Raw genomic sequence first — 20836 nt, 5'->3', positions numbered from 1 at the left:
GAGGTTTGGAGCTACTAACTGAATACCATTACCTCCACTTTCGAATACCACTACCTTTAAATTCCTTTCGAAGTTTTGAGCTCCTAACCGAATACTATTACTTGACATTTCTCACTCACCATACTGCCCTACTGCCCGCTGTTATCGATTACAGACAATTCTTTTAAATTTAGTTATCCATCGCCAGCATCCTCGCTCTGCTGTTTTTGTTGTTGATGTGGTTTCTTGAGGGTGGGGGGAAAAATAAAAATATATTTTCAAAAGCGGCTGATCGCAGTCATCTGTTCAATTAAAAAGCAAAAAAAAACAAATGACAATTGCTTAGTATTCTGCGAAAAGCCAAAAGATAAACAACGATAACATTGTGATCGCATTTCTGTGTGTACCTTGGACTTGGGGCGACAATTCGCGTCATTGGAAATAATTGCAAATAATTAAAAACACCCAACAAAATAAACAAAGTGAAGTGTGCCAATATATATTTATTAATTATAACTCAAATATAAATGACCAACAAAAACAACAACAAATAGAAGGAGGTATATTTAAGCGACTACTCTTCTGGAGCGTTTTGTTTTGAACATCTTTTGTTTTGCAAATTATAAAACAAATGTGTAAATTAGATTGAATTCAATATTGTTGTTGAAATATCGCTGGCCATAAAACTCGTGATTAACTGGAAAACAGAAGATAAAACAACAAAAACGAAGTAGGTTATAAATGCCTGTAGCTCCTCCTCGTACATCTGGCAAAGAAAAAAAAAAACATAAAATGGCTTTATTTAGGGAGAAGTGAAAAAAAAAAAAATACTAAAAAAGAAATTACGAGGGTAGGTTGTCCCATTGTTGGGGGTTTTTAATGGATGGAAATCATGTAGAGGTTGCCTGTAGCAAGAAGAACTTCTTGAGGTAGATCCTAAACCTTTGAGAGATTTATATACCCTTCACCATAGTATGGAGGGTATAATAAGTTTGTCATTCCGTTTGTAACACCTCGAAATATACATTTTAGACCCCAAAAAGTATATATATATTCTTGATCCGCATAAAATTCTATGTCGATTTTGCGATGACTGTCCCACTATCCGTCTGTGTAAATCACTCTAACTTTCGAACGAAATGAATTAAGTTGATAAAATTTTACTCACATATATATTATGTCAGCTGGACTTTCGGTATTGAAAATGGGCCATGTAGGTCCACGTTTTGGTATAGTCCCCATATAATGGTACCTTCCGATATTCGGTATTTTGATGCTTTTTGCGAAATTATTTACCAGAATTATTTCAAATTTGGTATTTGATGTTCGTAATGGATGCTAGAGCCTATGACAGAAAATTGTCTGTGCAGTTCCACGTCTTCGTATAGCATCGATATAACGGTACCTCCCGATATTCGATATTTTGATGATTTTAGCGACATTATTCACAGGAAATGTTTCAAATTTGGTATTTGAAGTTCGTAATGGATACTACAATTTATGACAGAAAATTGTCTGTGCAGGTCGACGTCTTCGTAGAGCCCTCATATGACAGTACCTCCTGATATTCGGTATTTTGGGCATTTAAGCGACATTATTCACCGGAAACGTTTCAAATTTGGTACGTGAAGGTCGTAATGGATACTACAGCCTATGACAGAAAATTGTCTGTGCAGGTCCAGGTCTTCGTATAGGCCGCATATATCAGTACATCCCTATATTCGGTATTTTGACGAGTTTAGGTACAATACCCACCGAAATTGTTTGAGATGTCGTATTTGAAGTTCGTAATCGATGCCACAGCCTGTGACAGAAAATTGTCTATGCTGGTCCAGGTCTTCACACAGCTCCGATATAACGGTACCTCCCAATATTCGGTATTTTGATGATATTACCGACATTATTTACCATAATTGTTTCAAATTTGGTATTTGAAGTTCGCAATGGATACTGCAGCCTATGACAGAAAATTATCTGTGCAGGTCCACGTTTATACATTATTCACCGATTTTTTTCAAGTTTTGCAATTGAATATTGTAATGGCTTATGACAAAAGATGTCTATGCAGGTCGACGTCATCATATAGACCCTAATATTTCGGCTACATTCGGTATTTTTAAGATTTTAACAGAATTTTTAACGGATTTAATTTTATTGTTGAAAATTGCCAAATTCGTTTCAAAGTTCGGCCCGGCCAAACTTACAGCTTTTTTACTTGCTGATATTAAGATGACCCTCAAGATGACTTTTGCAGACAGGATCTCTTCACAGGATTTCTTTAAATAGAAAAACCAACAGAAAAGTCGTAGAAAAGTCTGCAGAGGTCCTCTATATACATAAATCCTTCTATAGTCCCTTTATACACAAAAAGTTCCAGATAATTCTTCCAAACAAAGGACTTTAATAAATAGAAGTATCTGCCGAGTTTATCTACATGTCGGAAATAGCATCAAATTGTATAATAAGTTTAGTTTTGTTCGAATTGGTCACCTTTGACAAGAATTATGGACTTCAAACGGACAATGAAATCGTCACACGCTGCCCGAATGTTGCTCTGCGGTATTTTGGCCCATTTCCGGCGAAGCGCTTGCTTGAGTTGATCGACACTTTGGTATTTTTTTAGTGCCAACCTTGCTTTCCAAAATACTCCAGACACAATAGTCCAACGGATTGGTATCCGGAGATTTTGGTGGCCATTGTGCTGTGCGCTGGAAATGAAGCGAAAAACTTCATTTTGTAACCATTTTTGGGTGGCACGTGCTGAGTGCGATAGTGCGGAGTCCTGTTGGAATGTCCAAGGTCTGCGGCCAAAATATTTGCGTGCTCAAGGCTTTAATACATCCTCCAGAATATGTTCGCGATAATATTCGGCATTTATTCTGATGTCACGATCGAGTAATACGAGCGGAGAGCGACCATCCGCTGTAATGGCGTCCCACACTATCACCATGGCCGGCGCTTGAGTTCTGCTGACTGGTGGCCAACAGAAGGTGCACATTTTCAGCTGATCTCTTTGGCAAGTAAACGCGATCATTTTGTTTGTTTACAAACTGCTGGATAACGAATGTTTTCTCATCGGAGAAAACCAAATTCGGCAGTTCACCACTTTCGGCCAAGCGAAGCAACTCTTTAGCTCTTTTGAGTTTATTTTCTTTCTGTTGCGGTGTAAGTTCTTGCACTTTTTGGAATTTCAATGGCTTACCCTCGAGCTCATTTTTCAATATTTTCCGAATTGAATATTCCGATATGTTTAACGCACGAGCCATTTTTCGGCCACTGCGACGCGGGTTGCGATCAAGTCGCTTCTTTACTTTTCGAACCATTTCTTCTGATGTTGCTGTTTTCTGAACTTGGTTGCAGTTTTTTCATCTCACCCTGTATGGTAGAGATCGGACCAATTCTACCCTTACCTCCCCCACAAATGGTTAAAGTTGTAAATAACAAAAGCCATCATAAAAAAGGAAACAAGCATCCGGCTATCTTCAAATTACACACATCACAATGTTTTTATAAACCCAAGGTCTGGAGTGAAGATGGGATTTATAGTTCCACCCCTTCTGATACCTCTAGAAGGAAAAAGTGGGAAATTAACATCCGATTCCATTCAGACTTGGCACATCTCAATATTTCTATTAACACAAGGTCTGTAATAAAGATGGTTAAGATCGGACCATTTCTTCTGGTACTTCCCCCACATAGGGTTCAAGATTTTAAAAAACAAAACGCTCAAAGGAAGCGAAATAAGCATCCAACTCTCTTCAAATTCTATACATGCAAACATTTTTGCTAACACAAGATCTATAATGAAAGTGATATATAACTGCGAACCCCTTCTGGTACCTCCCCCTCAAAGGGTCACAATTTCCAATACTTATTTCTGTCATAACTTCCATAATAAGTCCCCAATTCTTTACAACTTGCTTTATCTAAATATGTCTCTTAACCAGAAATCTGATATGAATATTTAATGTATCGAAATTTATGTTTTCGCATAAAATTGGATATAAATGTTCGAATTTTTTCAAATTTTGAACATACCAATATTTTTACCTGCATTAGATGAAATATGAAAATTAAATACTTCGGTCCGCTATATATCTGTTACCTCACGCATATTTCGACACTTTCCAAAATTTTGCACATATCTCATGTAAAGTATAGGAAGTAGTCGATATAGTCCCAACCTAGCACGTTGTAATATTTATATCCGTCTTAGGTCAGATACGTGTTGGACAATATTGGCCAACTGCTTCGGAACCTCACCTATAAAGGGTAAACAGTTTGAATAATCATAACTCAAAGCTGGGTGTATACATCTGTCGGAAAACCCGACTGATACAATTTTACTTGTTTTTAATTCAATTAGATAATGAAGTCTGAGTTATTCTGTCATCCATTCTGCCTCTTATTTATGGTAAATTACATACCAATTTGCTGAATCGAACTTAAGGTTTATATCTTCAAACTATCAACCCTTTTTTTGGATAAATGAAATCAGTAGTGGGATTCTCAAACTATTTTTTGAGTTACCGACAAATATCTGTAAAATTAAAACGCAAAATTATGAATGAAAAATCTGAATAAGGGTTGACCTCATTGTTGATATCGGTACGAATTTGCGACTACTTTACTTTGGTCGCTTATTTGCCAAAAATGTTCACACTAGGGAAGCTATCTTCTTAGAAAACCAATAAAAAGTCTTTCATCCCTACATGACCTTCTAAAAGTCAGTTTTTTTATACAAAATTATGGAGGCCTTTGAAACCCCCCTTTCGTCCATGGCAAAATTGTTTCACACATGGGCACGCGTAAACATTTAATAACAACAAAAGTCTATTGACCCATCAACCCGTGGAAAAGCCTCCCAGTACATTGTTTTATTTCTTTATTGGACTACGATTTCTTGCCGTTTTAATGAATTGTTTAAACACAACAACTTCATAATGATGTTGTAACGTAACAACGGCGACTAGCTCGGGGTAAAGCCATTGAAATTCGAAAAAAGTTCAAGAACTTACAACGCAACAAAAAGAAAATAGACTCAAAAGAGCTAGAGAGTTGCTTCATGGGCCGCCATAACAGCCGATTGTCGCTCTCAGCTCGTATCCACTCGACCATTGCATCGGAATAAATGCCGAATATTATATCGAAAATATTCTGAAGAATGTATTAAAGCCTTGGGCACGCAAACATTTTGGCCGCAGACCTTGGACATTCCAACAGAACTCGCACTCAAGCACGCGCCACCCAAGAATGGTAACAAAATGAGGTTTCTCGCTTCATTTCCAGAGCATAATGGCCAACAAAATCTCCGGATACTAATCCGTTGGACTATTGTGTCTGGAGTATTTTGGAAAGCAATGTTGGCACTAAAAAATGCCAAAGTGTCGATCACCTCAAGCAAGCGCTTCGCCGGGAATGGGTCAAAATACCGGCAAGCAACATTGGGCAGCGTGTGACGGTTTCATTGGCCGTTTGAAGGCCATAATTCGTGCCAAAGGTGGTCAATTCGAACAAATCTAAACTTATTCTAAAGTTTGATGCTATTCCCGATATTATTGCTTTCATTCAATAAAATTAAAAAATATATATATGTAGAAACTATGGCGTTTGTCTTTGTTGGGAGCTGTATAGCTCCCATGAAAATGTTTCATCCGATTTGGGGTTTTAAGTTCCTTACGTGCGTAATATGCACTCCACAACAATAATCTTTGGTACCAGATATCGGATACAGCTCCGAAATAAGTGTTTGAAATTTTGTAAAGATCGATTCAGATTTGCATATAGCTCCCATATATATATTTATCCGATTTCAGGTTTTTTTGTGCACCAAATGACCGATATCAGTCCGAAAGACCTGAATTTTGGCACATTCGACCGAATTCAGTCGGTTCAGATATAGCTATATCTACCATATATATGTTTCATGCGATTTGGCGTTTTTTGTCCCTCACATGCGTAATATGCCCTCCGATACTGCTCGAAAATACCTCTGGCAAATGTTATGGAGATCGGTTCAGATTTTTATATAGCTTCGATATACATCTTCATCCGATTTTACGGTTATTGCTCACCAGCCCTATCAGCCAAAATTGAATAGATTTGTTCATAATCAAACGAATTTTACCATTTGGTGAAACTCGGTCCGGTATATGTATTTCTCCAATAAATATTTTTTAATATAATCCTTATCGAAGTCATATCATGCACCATACAGCAATGCTATTTGGTTCATAGTTGGTATGATCTACTTCGCATAAATTCCCAATATAAACATCTTTGTTACGGGAACTCTACTAAATGCGCACAGTGCTGTTGGGTATCATATAGTCTGCCCCGCTCGACTTTTGATCTTTCCTTACCTTGAATAAATCTGGATTAAGAAAAAATCCTGATAATGTGGGTTATTCCGGATAAAATTTTGAATCTAAACGCGCTATTACTTCGTTATCATACCATGGTTCAATGGAACTATTCACTTAAAGGAATGATATTTTCAAAGGAACTAAAGGAACGAGTTCCTTCAGTTTCAATTCTTGTTCGATGAAAATGTGAAATGACAACTTTTGCAATGGAAAGAAATGCCAAATGATTAATTTGATAATGGAAATAATTTTTATTTCATGTTTACAAGAATCTGAATACCAGATCACCCAAACTTGTATTTTATTTCAAAATTTTACTACCATATATTTTTCTTTGATATTTTTAAATTCCCAAGACTTTTGCATTGATTTAACGTTTGCCTTCAAACCCTCCAAAATTAGCCCCCATTTCCCTCTCACCACACCCACACATTTCTTTTTCTTTTGTCAAATTAGTTTTTTTTTAAATAAACCAAGTGCTCATCGGGCCACTTCTAAATTTAAATACTATATTGACTTATTTAACACTTATAATAAATTAACTAAATATCCCACTTGAAACCCCCCTTCTGATTAGATAGCTGTGCTTCAGCATAAAATTGAAAAGAAATAACAATTCCTTATATCATTATGTCATTGTTATTGTAATTAAAACGAATTTTATTAAAATCAATAGGAACGTGTAAGTAAAAATAATTATTGTAATCAGAATCTAATCAGATTTTGGTAGCACTTCTTTTTCGATAAGTTAATGACGCAAACAATTTTGGTTGCCGTGAGAAAAAAATTGGGGGAGTGTAGACTTAAACAGGTGTCGCGATATGATGCCATATTTTAAAATGTAGCTGCAGACATCGCAGTTTTTATGGGCTTGGCATTATAAATCCGGAGAAGAAAGTGATAATATTTCACACAATTGTAGATATGATATAGGTTTCCAGATAAAAAATGTAAAATAGCTTGTAGATGAAAAATGTAACAAATGTCCGATTCAAAATCAACCAAAAAATATTTAGAATTTTAAAACTCCTTAAATGGCTTAGGTGTTTTATGGGACACATATAGTTTACCGGATTTAGTAAACATAGAGAATTTAAAATGGTATAAACGATAGAGAAATCCTTATAAAGAAAATTAACCCAAAACAAAACAAGCCGGGCCGATATCCTTCACCATTTGGAAGAAACGCGAAAATCTCAAAAAATTACGAAAAAATACCGTTACACTTTTATACAGGAGCTTACGAAGCCTTCTATCTCATTTCGTTCGAAGGATATCGTGGTTACAACAGTCAGACGGGCAGACAGACATAGACATAAAAAGTCTTAGAATTTTACGCTGTCAAAGTCAAACGCCATACTTTCTATTTTTTTTTTTTTTTTTTTTTTTTTTGGATGAAAATAAAACATGTCGGAAATACCATCAAATTTTAGAATAAGTTTTGATTTGTTCAAATTTGTCACCTTTGGCACGAATTATGGTTTTCAAACGGACAATGAAATCGACACACACTGCCCGAATGTTGCTCTGCGGTATTTTGGCCCATTCCCGGCGAAGCGCTTGCTTAAGGTGATCGACACTTTGCTTTCTAAAATACTCCAGACGCAATAGTCCAACGGATTGATATCCGGAGATTTTGGTGGCCATTGTGCGCTGGAAATGAAGCGACGAACTTCATTTTGTAACCATTCTTGCTGAGTGCGATGGTGCTGAGTCCTGTTGGAATGTCCAAGGTCTGTGGCCAACATGTTTGCGTGCTCAAGGCTTTAATACACCCTCCAGAATATTTTCGCGATAATATTCGGCATTTATTCTGATGCCACGGTCGATTAATACGAGCGAAGAGCTATCGTCGGCTGTTATGGCGGCCCACACCATCACCATGGCCGGCGCTTGAGTTCTGGTGGCCAACCGAAGGTGCACATTTTCAGCTGACCTTCTTGGCAAGTAACACGATCATTTTGTTAGTTTACAAACTGCTGCACAACGAATGTTTTCTCATCGGAGAAAACCAGTTTCGGTCATGCGAAGCAACTCTATAGCTCTTTTGAGTCTATTTGCTTTCTGTTGCGGTGTAAGTTCTTGCGCTTTTTGGAATTTCAATGGCTTTAGCCCGAGCTCATTTTTCAATATTTGCCGAATGAAAAGAGGAGTGTTGCGATATGTTCTGCTCACAAGCCATTTGCGACATGGGTTTCGATCAAGTCGCTTCTTTACTTTTCGAACCATTTCTGCTGATGTAGAAATGTTTTCTTCCGTCCACATCCTTGACGTCGGGCTACGTTACCAGTATCAGTATCACGGTAACGAGCGATGAAACGAGACACAAATAATTTATTCACATTTAAATGCTGGAGTGCTCTAACGATAGCCTCTTGTGATTTTCCAGCCAAATACCAAGAAATCACACCATCACGCTTAAATTCCATCACGAATAACTTTTTTCTGGAAAATTCTCACCAAATGTACTTTTGTATGCTTGTAAACAATATAATGAGCTGTCGCTGGAATAATTTTAACAGCTTTCGGACGAGTAGCTTAGAAATCAAGGCTGGCTTCTTCGGAAATCAACAAAGGCGCCTAGGGCCAAAATCGAACTAAATCAACCTAAAACTACTTTGTTCATCTACGAAGAAGCCAGCCGATGAGTTAAGCCAGTCAAAATAATTTTTTATGTACCTTCATCTTCACCGGCAAATAAGCCGCATCGCCTTCAACCTTTTTTTTTTTTTTTTTCTTACCGATCAAAAAAATCCCAATTTTAAAAAATTGGCATATTTATAGTTCCCTTAAACTACACTATTTTTTTTTAAATTATTTTCAAATAATTTTGATATTTTAATTATTTATTTATTACATTTTTTAATAACAAGTAAAAAAACATTAAGTTCGACCGGGCCAAACTTTTAATACCCTCCACCTTAGGGTAAAAGAAACATTAGAAGAAATGTGGCAAAAACCATTAAAATGCCGAATATCGGGAGGTACCGTTATATGGGGGCTACACAAAACGTGGACCTATAATTACAATGTTCCGCCACACGAACTAGGACCCATTATGACCCACAAATACCAATTTTTAGACAAATCAATGAAAAAATGTGGCAAAAACCATCAAAATACCGAATATCGGGAGGTACCGTTATATGGGGGCTATACCAAATCATGGACCCATACATGCAATGTTTCGCCACCGGAGCTGGAAACCATTATGACCCACAAATACCAATTTTTAGACAAATCCGTGAATAAATGTGGCAAAAAAAACTAAAATATCGAATATCGGGAGGTACCTTTATATGGGGGCTATACCACAACGTGGACCTATACATGCAATGTTTTGCCACACGCTCAGGGACCCGTTATGATCTACAAATACCAATTTCCAGACAAATCCGTGAAAAAATGTGGCATAAATCATCAAAATACCGAATATCGGGAGGTACCGTTATATGGGGACTATACCAGAACGTGGACCGATTTCATTTTCAATACCAACCATCCCAGACACAATGCAAATAGCTCTGCTAAATTTTGGCGCTCTACGTCAAATAATGTGGGCTGTATCGTGATTTCAACAGACAGACGGACAGACAGACAGATGGACATCGTTAAATCGACTTAGAATTTTATGCTGATTATGAATATATATACTTTATGGGGTCTAAGACGAATATTTAAGGATGTTACAAACGGAATGACAAAGTTAATATGCCCTCCTTTCCAAGGTGGAGGGTATAAAAATATTCTCATACCATTACGCAACTTTTATAAATGAACCAAAAGTCAAATTTTTGAAAAAATATGACATCCATGGGAATAGAATTCCGAGAGGATATTCATGATTGGATTGATTCCCTATCCTAATACACAAAATTAAACCGCTTAAACTTTCTCCGACAAAAACGAATAATCAGTTATATTTTCCTATGAGGTTTTTATGTGATATTTTTAGCCAAAAATTTATTGAGGTATTAGAGATGAGACTGAACCTGTATAAGCCATAAAATTATCTAGTAAGTAAAAGAAATAACAATTGAAAGTAATAAATTAAATAGTGTCTTCCTCCGTCGGCATGGTCGTTGGTGGGTGGCATTGGGCCCGATCAAAAAAGCCAGATGATTTTCTTGTCGAAAACCAATTGCTTTGCCGATCACGAACTGATCACGATTATTGTTATGGACAAATGCACCGAATTCACTGACCAATTTCATTCAATCATAATAAATAATAAATTAAAAATATAAATAATCTAATCAAAATTTAATAGCTTGCACTTTTTTCACTCTCGGTGGGGACGCCTTAATTAATCTCTATCACCTATTGCGTATAATGAATGCGAAAATAAGTATATTTGTTAAAAAAAAAGGTTCTTTGATTAGATAATGATGTTAGAATTGATATTTCAAAAGACATCTGGACAAAATATTTCGGTGAATTGAAATAGAAGGTGGGAAATATTTTGATTAGGCTTTTAATGGACTTTCAGTACACTTATTAAAATAAATATATTATTAAAAAAATAAAATAAACATAGCCTTATTTCTCTATTATCTCTTTTCTATAGTTTAGTTTTTTTTCGGTCTAAAATGGGTAATGTTTAGAAAATATAAAAAATATTTATGTTGCAGGACCTACAAGACTGTAAAAATGCTGCTACGATGGCCGATTTTTTACTTTATGATATCAAAAAACGTTGTAAAATTTGCCAATTTTTTTCAGGTTCTCCATCGAAGAAAAATATGAAAATTTTTTAAAAATATAGCATTTTGCCTTTTTTGAATGATTTTAACTCAAAATTGGGTTACGCCTTCGATCACGATGTGATCACGGGTAATGAAACGCAAATTACCTATCAACATTCGTATAACTAAAGTATGCAACAAATCAATTTTAAATGTGCGCTATCTAATCGATGGATTTTGCATTTTGTGCCAATTGTGGGTATTTGAGGTGACACAATTAACCCCTTACTACCGTGGGGGTCCCTCAAGGCATTTTGAAGTAGACGTCATTAAAAAAAAATAAAAATATTTAGATTTATGAAAAATTCATTTCGAAATATTGACCCAAACGAAATATGGCGCCCAATATTTTAATAAAAAAATCAAATTGAAGAAATTTTTCAATTTTTGAGGATTCGGGCCAATAAATATTTAATATTTGTTATTGGTACGTTCGGCGAAATGTTTCATCGCCCAAAACTACATAAATAAAAACTTGACAAAATATAGTCCTCGATTTTTTATACCCTCCATTTTAGACCCCACAAAGTATATACATTATTGATCAGCATAAAATTCTATGTCGATTTGGCGATATCCGTCCGTTTGTCCGTCTGTGGAAATCACTCTTGCTTCCGAACTAAATGAAGTAGGTTGATAACATTTTACTCAAATGTAAATTATGTTTGCAGGACTTTTGGTATTGAAAATGGGCCATGTAGGTACACGTTTTGGTATAGCCCCCATGTAATGGTACCTCCCTATTTTTGGTATAATGGTAATTTAAGCGACATTATTCACCGAAAATGTTTCAAATTTGATATTTGAAGTTCGTAATGGATACTACAGCCTGTGACAGAAAATTGTCCGTGCAGATCCACGCCTTCGTATAACCACCATACAACGGTACCCCCCGATATTCGGTTTTTGAATGATTTTAGCGACATTATTTCACCAGAATTGTTTCAAATTTGGTATTTGAAGTTCGTAATTGATACTACAGTCCAAGACAGAAAATTGTCTATGCAGGTCCACGTCTTCGTATAACCTCCATATAATAATACTTCCTATTTTGATGATTTAGCTACATTATTCACCGAATTTTTTTCAAGTTTCGCATTTGAATATTGGAATGGCTTATGACAAATGTTGTCTATGGAGATCCAAGTCATCGAATTCGATTTGGGCACATATTACATATGTATATCGAAGCCATATACAAATCTGATATGATCTCGATAATATTTGGCAGAGGCATTTTCGGGCAGTATCTGATGCCCGGTATCAGAAATCATTGTTGTGGAGTGCATATTACGCCTGTGAGGGACTTAAAACCCCAAATCGGATGAAACAGATATATGGGAGCCACAGCTATATCTGCACCGATTTTCATCAAATTTGAAGTACTTGATTCTAAGACAAATTCAGTCGGAATTGCCAAAATTCAGTTTATTTGGGCTTATATTCGCCATTTGGTGCACAAAAACCCTGAAATCGGATAAAGATATATATGGGAGCCGTATCCAAATCTGGACCGATCTTGACAAAATTGTAAACCCTTATTTCTGACCTGTATCTGATATCTGTTACCTAATATTATAGTTGTGAAGTGCATATTACGCCTGTGAGGGACCTTAACCCCCAAATAGGATGAAAAGTATATATGGGAGCTATAGCTAAATCTGAACCGATTTTCAATAAATTTGATGTACTTGCTTCTAGACTGAATTCGGTTTGATGTGCCAAAATGCAGGTCATTTGGACTGCTAATATCAGTTTGGCGCACAAAAAACCTGAAATCGGATAAAAATATATATATGGTAGCTATATCTAAATTAACACCAATTCTCACCAATCTCAATAGGGTTCGTCCTTGGGCCAAAAAAAATATTGTTTGGAAAATTTCATATAACTCAATGGTTTTCGAGATATTACGCCAAAGTTGTATGCGCAACATTGCTTAATATACAAATTACCATAGGAAGTTTATCGGCTGTTGATTTTGAAAATATTAAAAATTGGTACATAATGTATTTAGGAAAAATGTTCCTGGTACAAAAATAGTTAAGATTACCTCTCAAAATTTTTACCATAACTCAACAGTTTTCGAGATATCGCTCCCAATACTTCGACGCAAAAATTAAAAAATATTCATGGTGCGAACAATGTTGCGCATGCGGTAACGCATTAAAATATTGGAAATTTTTGAATCATGTATTTGGCTAAAATGTTCGTCGTGTAAAAATGATAAGAGTCTTCCTTTAATACTTTTACCATAACTCCATAGTTTTCGAGATATTACACCAAAGTTGTATGCACAACGTTGCTTAATGTACAAACTACCATAGGAAGTTTATCGGCTATTAATTCTGAAAATATTAAGAATTGGTACATAATGTATTCAGGAAAAAATGTTCCTGGTACAAAAATATTTAAGGTTACCTCTCAAAAATTTTACCATAACTCAATAGTTTTCGAGATATCGCTCCCAATACTTCGACGCAAAATCTAAAATTTTGCATATGTCTGAAAAATGTTCTGCAAGTGAAATCGCATAAAATTAATAGAAATTTGTGGATCATGTTTTTGGCAGAAATATTCCTCGTGCAAAATAATAAGAGTCCTCTTTGTAAACTTTCACCATAACTCCATAGTTTTCGAGATATTACGCCAAAGTTGTATGCGCAATATTGCTAAATGTGTGAACTCCGATTGAAAGCTTAATCTCTATTAATTCCAAGATTTTTGTTTGGAAATTTATTTTTTTATAGAATACACCTTAGTTATGATCTTGAATATATTCCCTATAACTCGTTGGTTCCAGATATACGAAGCGTAATATCGGTTCGTAAAATGTTTCTTGGCTTAAGACGAACAAACAATTTTTAGAGTAATTTCTGATTTTTTTTTTAATGTCACCATAAAAACCGAGGGTCTTCGATTATAGGAACCAATTCTCACCAATTTCAATAGGGTTCGTCATTGGGAGGACATAATACCCCTACCACTATGTGGTGTAGGTTATAAAAAGTTATGGAAGTCCGTAATATTCGAAATTGGGAAGAAGAAGCTAAATATAGGAATTCTACTCTTAGTTCGGTCTATGGGACAAACGTTCTGAGTTGAGCCACATATGTAAGTAAGTAATGGTCCAATTGGAGCATTTTTTTTTCCATGCCCAATTCAATTATGGACCACTTTGCAATAATTTTGTCATAACTCAAAAGTGTACAAAATATGGCGCCCAACATTTTCTTACATACTTACCTCTCCAATTTTTTTTAATACAACCAAAACTTCTAATCAAAGAAAAGTGAATAAAGTAACTTTCACAGGTTCCCTATGAGTTAACGATTCCGTGATAAGCAAATTTTGTTGTTCTTGTGGGGCGTGCTTCCACACACCTCTATCGGCAAGTTGACCATAAAATGGACATAACTTTTTGTTTGTTGTCATTGATAACCGATAAATCAGATCACAAATCACTCATGCAATCTTATTTGCCTAATTCGATTTTGACAGAAATTAACCTGGAGAATTTGTGACATTGTACTTGCCGCGAAATATGGGAAGAGGCTACGAGTATAAATGCTTGTGAACTTTTAGAAATTCCATCAGTACGACATTTATTGTGTCGAAAAACGCCCACAAATGTTTTCAACAAAAATCAATTTGAGCATCGTTTTGCTCTTGGCCATTTCTAGCCAGCTGGCTAGTGGTCAATTTAATCCGAACTATGCTTCGGGTCGCAATACCATTGTCCATTTGTTCGAATGGAAATGGGATGATATTGCAAAGGAGTGTGAAAATTCCTGGGACCCAAGGGTTTTGCTGGTGTTCAGGTAAGTTCCAAAAAATTACAACCAATCGGAATACTAAGGCAGAAACACAATAACGCTTCCCTATTACGAAGCTTTATCAGTCTATTTAAAGAAGTAAGTCCAATAATTTAAAACTATGTGGCAACATACATTCAATCCCCCAGAAAAGTGGATTTTCTAGAGGAGTAAATGTGTTCCGCAATATATTTTATATGTTATGACTTATTAGTCCTGGAAATATTGAAAATTCCTCTGTTTTCTCGTGGTTCTGCCTTGAAGATATTCTACTTTGCCTATCATTACAACGCCTAAATATAGGCAATGAATTTCTCTTTTGCAAAGCACGACATCTACATTTGATTTTCTTCCCAAAACTTTTGACTCAATACTTTCTCCCGATTCTCTTAGGTCTCCCCAGTCACCGAAATGTCCGTGGTTGCCAATCGCCCATGGTGGGAACGTTACCAACCCATTTCCTATCTCATGACCACCCGTCCGGCAACGAAGCCCAATTCACCAGCATGGTGAAACGCTGCAACAATGTCGGTGTACGCATCTATGTTGATATTATTTTGAATCACATGACCGCCAGTCATGCCAGCGTTGTGGGTACCGGTGGCTCTAAGGCTGATCCCAATTCGAAGAGTTTCCCTGCTGTTCCCTATTCGGCAAGTGATTTCCATGCCACATGCGGCATCAAAAACTACAATGATGTCAACCAGGTTCGCAACTGTGAATTGGTCGGTTTGAAGGATTTGGATCAAAGCAATTCATGGGTACGCGATCGTATTGTCGAATTCATGAATAAGCTGATTTCCATTGGTGTTGCGGGTTTCCGTGTCGATGCTGCCAAACATATGTGGCCAGCTGATTTGAAGGTGAGTTGAGAGAAGAAATTTTTTTATTTCAGGGGGTGATTGAGGGTCTGTTATCCCTGAAAATTATGGGAATTTGTTGATAGTATCTTCAGATAAAATGTTCTTCATACAACAATAACAAAGGTTTCCCTTTAATAGTTTTAAAGAAACTCAACAGTTTCCGAGATATCGCTCCCAATAATACGACGCATAAATGAAAAATTTGATAATATGTGAACAATCTTCTGCATGCCGTATCCCATATAAATATTAGAAATTTACGGATCATGTCTTTGGCAAAAATGCTAACCGTGTACAAATAGCAAGTGTCTTCTTTCAAAACTTTTACCAAAACTCAATGGTTTTCGAGATATCACGCTAAATTTGTATGAATTATATTGCTTCATGTGCAAAACCACATCAGCCCATTTGAAGGCTCTTATTTCAAAAAGTCATACGAATCTTAGTATAGTGTCTTTGGGAAAAGGGTTCCTGGTACAAAATTGACTGGGATTGTCTCACAAAACTTTTACCTCAGCTCAACAATTTTGAGATATTGCTCCCAATATATCGACGCAAAAATTTAAAAATATTCATGGTACGACTAATGTTGCGCATGCGGTAACGCATTAAAATATTGGAAATTTATGAATCATGTCTTTGGCAAAGATGTTTTTCGTGAAAAAATGAGAAGAGTCTTCCCTTAAAGCTTTTACCATAACTCAGTGGTTTTCGAGATATTACACCAAAGTTGTATGCGCAACATTGCTTAATGTACAAACTACCATAGGAAGTTTATCGGCTATTAATTCTGAAAATGTTAAGAATGGGTACATAATGTGTTTAGGAAAAATGTTCCTGGTACAAAAATAGTTAAGGTTACCTCTCAAAATTTTACCATAACTCAACAGTTTTCGAGATATCGCTCCCAATATTTCGACGCAAAAACTAAAATTTTGCATGTGTATGAAAAATGTTCTACAAGTTGTATCGCATAAAATTAATAGAAATTTGTGGATCATGTCTTCGCAAAAACATTCCTCGTGCAAAAACACTAAGATTCGTCCTTCAAAACTTTCACCATAACTCCATGGCTTTCGAGATATTACGCCAATGTTGCGTGCGCAACCTTGGTAAATGTGTGAACTCAGATTGAAAGCTTAATCTCTTTTATTTGCAGGGATTTTGTTAAGTGTGCCTTTGGGAAATTTGTTCTTCGTAGAATAGAGTTTCGTTTCGACCATAAATATAATCCCTATAACTCTTTGGTTCCAGAGATATAAAGCTAAATATCGGGATATTAAATTCCCATTTTTTAAAACGAACAAAAACTTTTTGGAGTAAATTCTGAATTTCTTATACAATGTTGCCAAACAAAAATTGAGGACTTTTGATATCAATATCCTCTGATAAATTACGAAAATACGTCCTTATCTTCCAAGGATTCCATTTCCAATCACCCCTTTTTGTACCAAACTTTTATGAATGAAACTATTTTTAATTTATTTTTATCCATCTCTTTCCACAGGTTATCTACTCCCGTTTGAACAACTTAAACACTGCTCATGGCTTTGCTGCCAACACTCGTCCCTTCATTGTCCAGGAAGTCATCGATATGGGTGGTGAAGCCATCTCCAAGTATGAATACACCGATTTGGGTACCGTCACCGAATTCAGACACTCTGACTCAATTGGCAAGGTATTCCGTGGCAAGGATCAAATGCGCTACTTGAATAACTGGGGTACTGCTTGGGGTTTCATGCCCTCCGATCGTTCTTTGGTCTTTGTCGATAATCACGACAATCAACGTGGCCATGGTGCTGGCGGTGCTAATATTTTGACCTATAAAAATTCCAAACAATATAAAATGGCCAATGCCTTTATGTTGGCTCATCCCTTCGGTATTACCCGTGTTATGTCTTCGTTTGCCTTCGACAATACCGATCAAGGTCCACCCACTACCGATGGTACCAACATTCGTTCGCCCACCTTCAATTCGGATAACTCTTGCAGCGGTGGCTGGGTTGTGAACATCGTTGGCGTCAAATCTACAACATGGTCGGCTTCCGTAATGTGGTCGGCACTGCAGCCCTTCAAAATTGGTGGGATAATGGCAGCAATCAAATTGCTTTCTGTCGCGGCAATAAGGGTTCATTGCCTTGAACGGCGATTCGTATGACATGAGCACCTCGTTGCAGACCTGCTTGCCTGCCGGTACTTATTGTGATGTTATTTCGGGTATGAAATCTGGTTCCAGCTGTACTGGTAAATCGGTTGTGGTTGGTTCTGATGGTCGTGCCACCATTACCATCCGCAAGTCCGAGGAAGATGGTGTCTTGGCCATTCATGTCAATTCGAAATTGTAAAGAGAGAGAAAGATGTTCTTGAAATAAACGGTTATTTCCAAAAATTAGCCCTGGATTTTATTTTAAAACATCTAACATTAACATGCGAAGGCTTTTATTTATAAAACTAATGTGAATTTTATATAGTGTCTTTGGAGAAAATATTCCTGGTACAGAAATACCCCAGGTTATCTCTCAAAACTTTTATCATAACTCAACAGTTTTCGAGATATCGCTACCAATATTTTGACCCATAAATTAAAAAATGTAATATGTTCGCACAATGTTCCGTAAGTTGTAATTCGTAAAAATAATCGGAATTTGAAAATCATGTCTTCGGCAAAGATGTTCTTCGATCGAAAAAACCAAGAGTCTTTCTTGGAAATCTTCACCAAAACTCAATGGTTTTCGATATATTTTGCCAAAGTTGTATGCGCAATATTGCTTCATGTGTAAAACCTATAAAACTAATAAGAATTTTTATGTAGTGTCTTTGGAGAAAATAATCCTGGTGCAGAAATACCTATACTTACCTCTCAAAACTTTAATCACTACTAAATAGTTTTCGAGATATCGCTCCCAATATTTGACGCAAAATATAATATATAACATATTTATAAACAATGTTCCACATGCAGTAACGCATAGAAATATTAGAAATTTGTGGATCACGTCTTCGGCAAAAATGTTAGTCGTGCTGAAATAATAAGAGTCTTCCCTAGAAACTTTCCTCAAAACTCAATGATATTCGAGATATTACGCCAATATTGTATGCGCAAAATTACTTTATGTGGAAAACTATTATAGAAAATTCAAAGTGTGTTATTTCTAAAACTAATAAGAATTTGTATATAGTGTCATTGAAGAAAATATTCCTGGTATAGAAATACCTAAAGTCATCTCTCAATTTTTTTCTCATAACTCAACGGTTTTCGAGATACCGCTACCAATATTTCGACGCATAAACGAAAAATGTGCATCTCTGTGCACAATGTTCCACAAACCGTAACTCATGAAAATATTAGAAATTTATTGATCATGTCTTTGGGAAAAATGTTCGTCTTGCCATAATCATAAGAACCATCTTTCAAACGCTTTACTATAACTCAATGGTTTTCGAGATATTAGACCAAAATTGTATGCGCAATATTGCATAATGTGCAAACTACCATAGGAAGTTTAAAGGCTATTATTTCTAAAAAACAATAAGAATTGGTATATAGTGTATTGAGGAAAAATATTCAAGCTACTAAAACGATTAGGGTCACCTTTCAATATATTTACCATAACTCAACAGTTTTTGAGATATCGCTCCAAATATTTCGACGCATATAGTGTATATTTACGTATGGACGAAAAATGCTCCGCAGGCGGTAACTCATAAAAATAATGGAAATATTTTGACCAAGTCATTGGCTTGAATTATTGTGACGTGGTCCATATCTCCTGGTAAAGATTTTGAATATTCATAATTTCATAAAATGGAAATCACATCCCGATTTTCTTTGAAATCGATAACATTGGCCTACTTCTTCTGTACCAATAAAATAGTCAAATTTTCAAAAAACAAAACATGCTCTAAATGTCCAGAAACCAGCTACAACTGGCTAAATATTTCACAATCAATACCTAATCTAAAAAGTACTTCAGTCATATCGAAAATAAAAAGAAATCACTCATAATTAAATACTCGTGCCACTTCATTTCGGATCATAAATTATGTCCCCTCCCCAGTTTATAATCTAATAAATCTCATCAAAGATTATGTTGGAATAAATTTAGAATCTCATATCGAGCACGATTTCAAACATCAAAACAATTGACATTTATAGAGGCTTAGTAATTTGCTTTTTTGCAAATTTACAACAACTGCAGTACTTGGACATTTGCCTATCTGTCCGACATTTGCCAGTCCAGTCAAAACACAAACTTATGTACCCTTTTGCTGGTTCTATCTTATCTCAGGAAGGTAAAGTCACATCCATCCATTGCGTACCCCAGAAGCTCGAATCGCGATAAGAGAGAAGCAGTAGTAGTGACGCAGCTGTTTGGATATCTCCCCCTTCAACCTTAAACGGGGGAGTGTTATAATTTTTGCACTTTAGCGAATGCTGATAAAACATATGGTCACAAATCAATCGAACAATTCTTAACTGTCGATTTCTGGAATATTTGAGAGAGTGAACTGCAAGCCCCATAACCCATAGAGCAAAGAGTGTAGGAGAGACACAGAGGGGGAGTATAAATACCAGTTGGCTAACGGAACACACGTTAGTAAGACATTTCTGTTCGAAACGTTAAAATGTTTTTAACTAAAATCAACGTGAGCGTTGCTTTGCTCTTGGCCATATCCAGCCAATTGGCTTGGGGTCAATCAATCAAACTATGCTGCGGGCCGTAGCACCATTGTCCATTTGTTCGAATGGAAATGGGATGATATTGCGGCTGAGTGTGAAAATTCTTGGCGCCCAAGGGTTATGCTGGTGTTCAGGTGAGTTGGAAAGAAGATTTCAAAAATTGAAGCCAAAACACATTCAGTGCTTTGCTTCATTTTCTTGCTTTGGAAGTGGCAAATTAAAAGGAATGCCAAGGCGCTTTGGAATTTGACGCGTCGTTGCCCTTTGAATTTGACATTGACAAGGCAAGAAATTTGATTCAGCTTCACCCTTGGCGGCTTAAGTGGCGCCCAATGCCTGCATTATATTTTCATGGTTCATATTTATTTTTGGTATCCTAGGTCTCTCC

The 20836-nt window shown here is 36.2% G+C and overlaps 1 protein-coding gene and 1 long non-coding RNA gene across 2 annotated transcripts; both read left to right on the top strand.

The window, feature by feature from the left end:
- Window positions 1–399: 399 nt before the first annotated feature.
- LOC131804546 (uncharacterized) lies at window positions 400–14643 on the top strand. The gene is made up of 2 exons (XR_009343165.1): window positions 400–539; window positions 14591–14643. It is a non-coding gene; the product is annotated as an uncharacterized LOC131804546 (long non-coding RNA).
- Window positions 14644–14668: 25 nt separating this feature from the next.
- On the top strand, window positions 14669–18159 carry LOC101900389 (alpha-amylase A). The gene is given in 7 exon segments (XM_005185389.4): window positions 14669–14873; window positions 14876–14910; window positions 15298–15382; window positions 15385–15767; window positions 17275–17767; window positions 17770–17889; window positions 17892–18159. Coding segments are annotated over 7 exon segments (1491 nt in total). The 5' UTR covers window positions 14669–14719; the 3' UTR covers window positions 18113–18159.
- The last annotated feature ends 2677 nt before the right edge of the window (window positions 18160–20836 follow it).

Source organism: Musca domestica, unplaced genomic scaffold, assembly GCF_030504385.1.
Source record: "Musca domestica strain aabys unplaced genomic scaffold, Musca_domestica.polishedcontigs.V.1.1 46, whole genome shotgun sequence".
Lineage (NCBI taxonomy): Eukaryota > Metazoa > Arthropoda > Insecta > Diptera > Muscidae > Musca > Musca domestica.
Note: the sequence above shows the minus strand (reverse complement) of the source record. Positions and strands in the feature narration are given on the sequence as shown.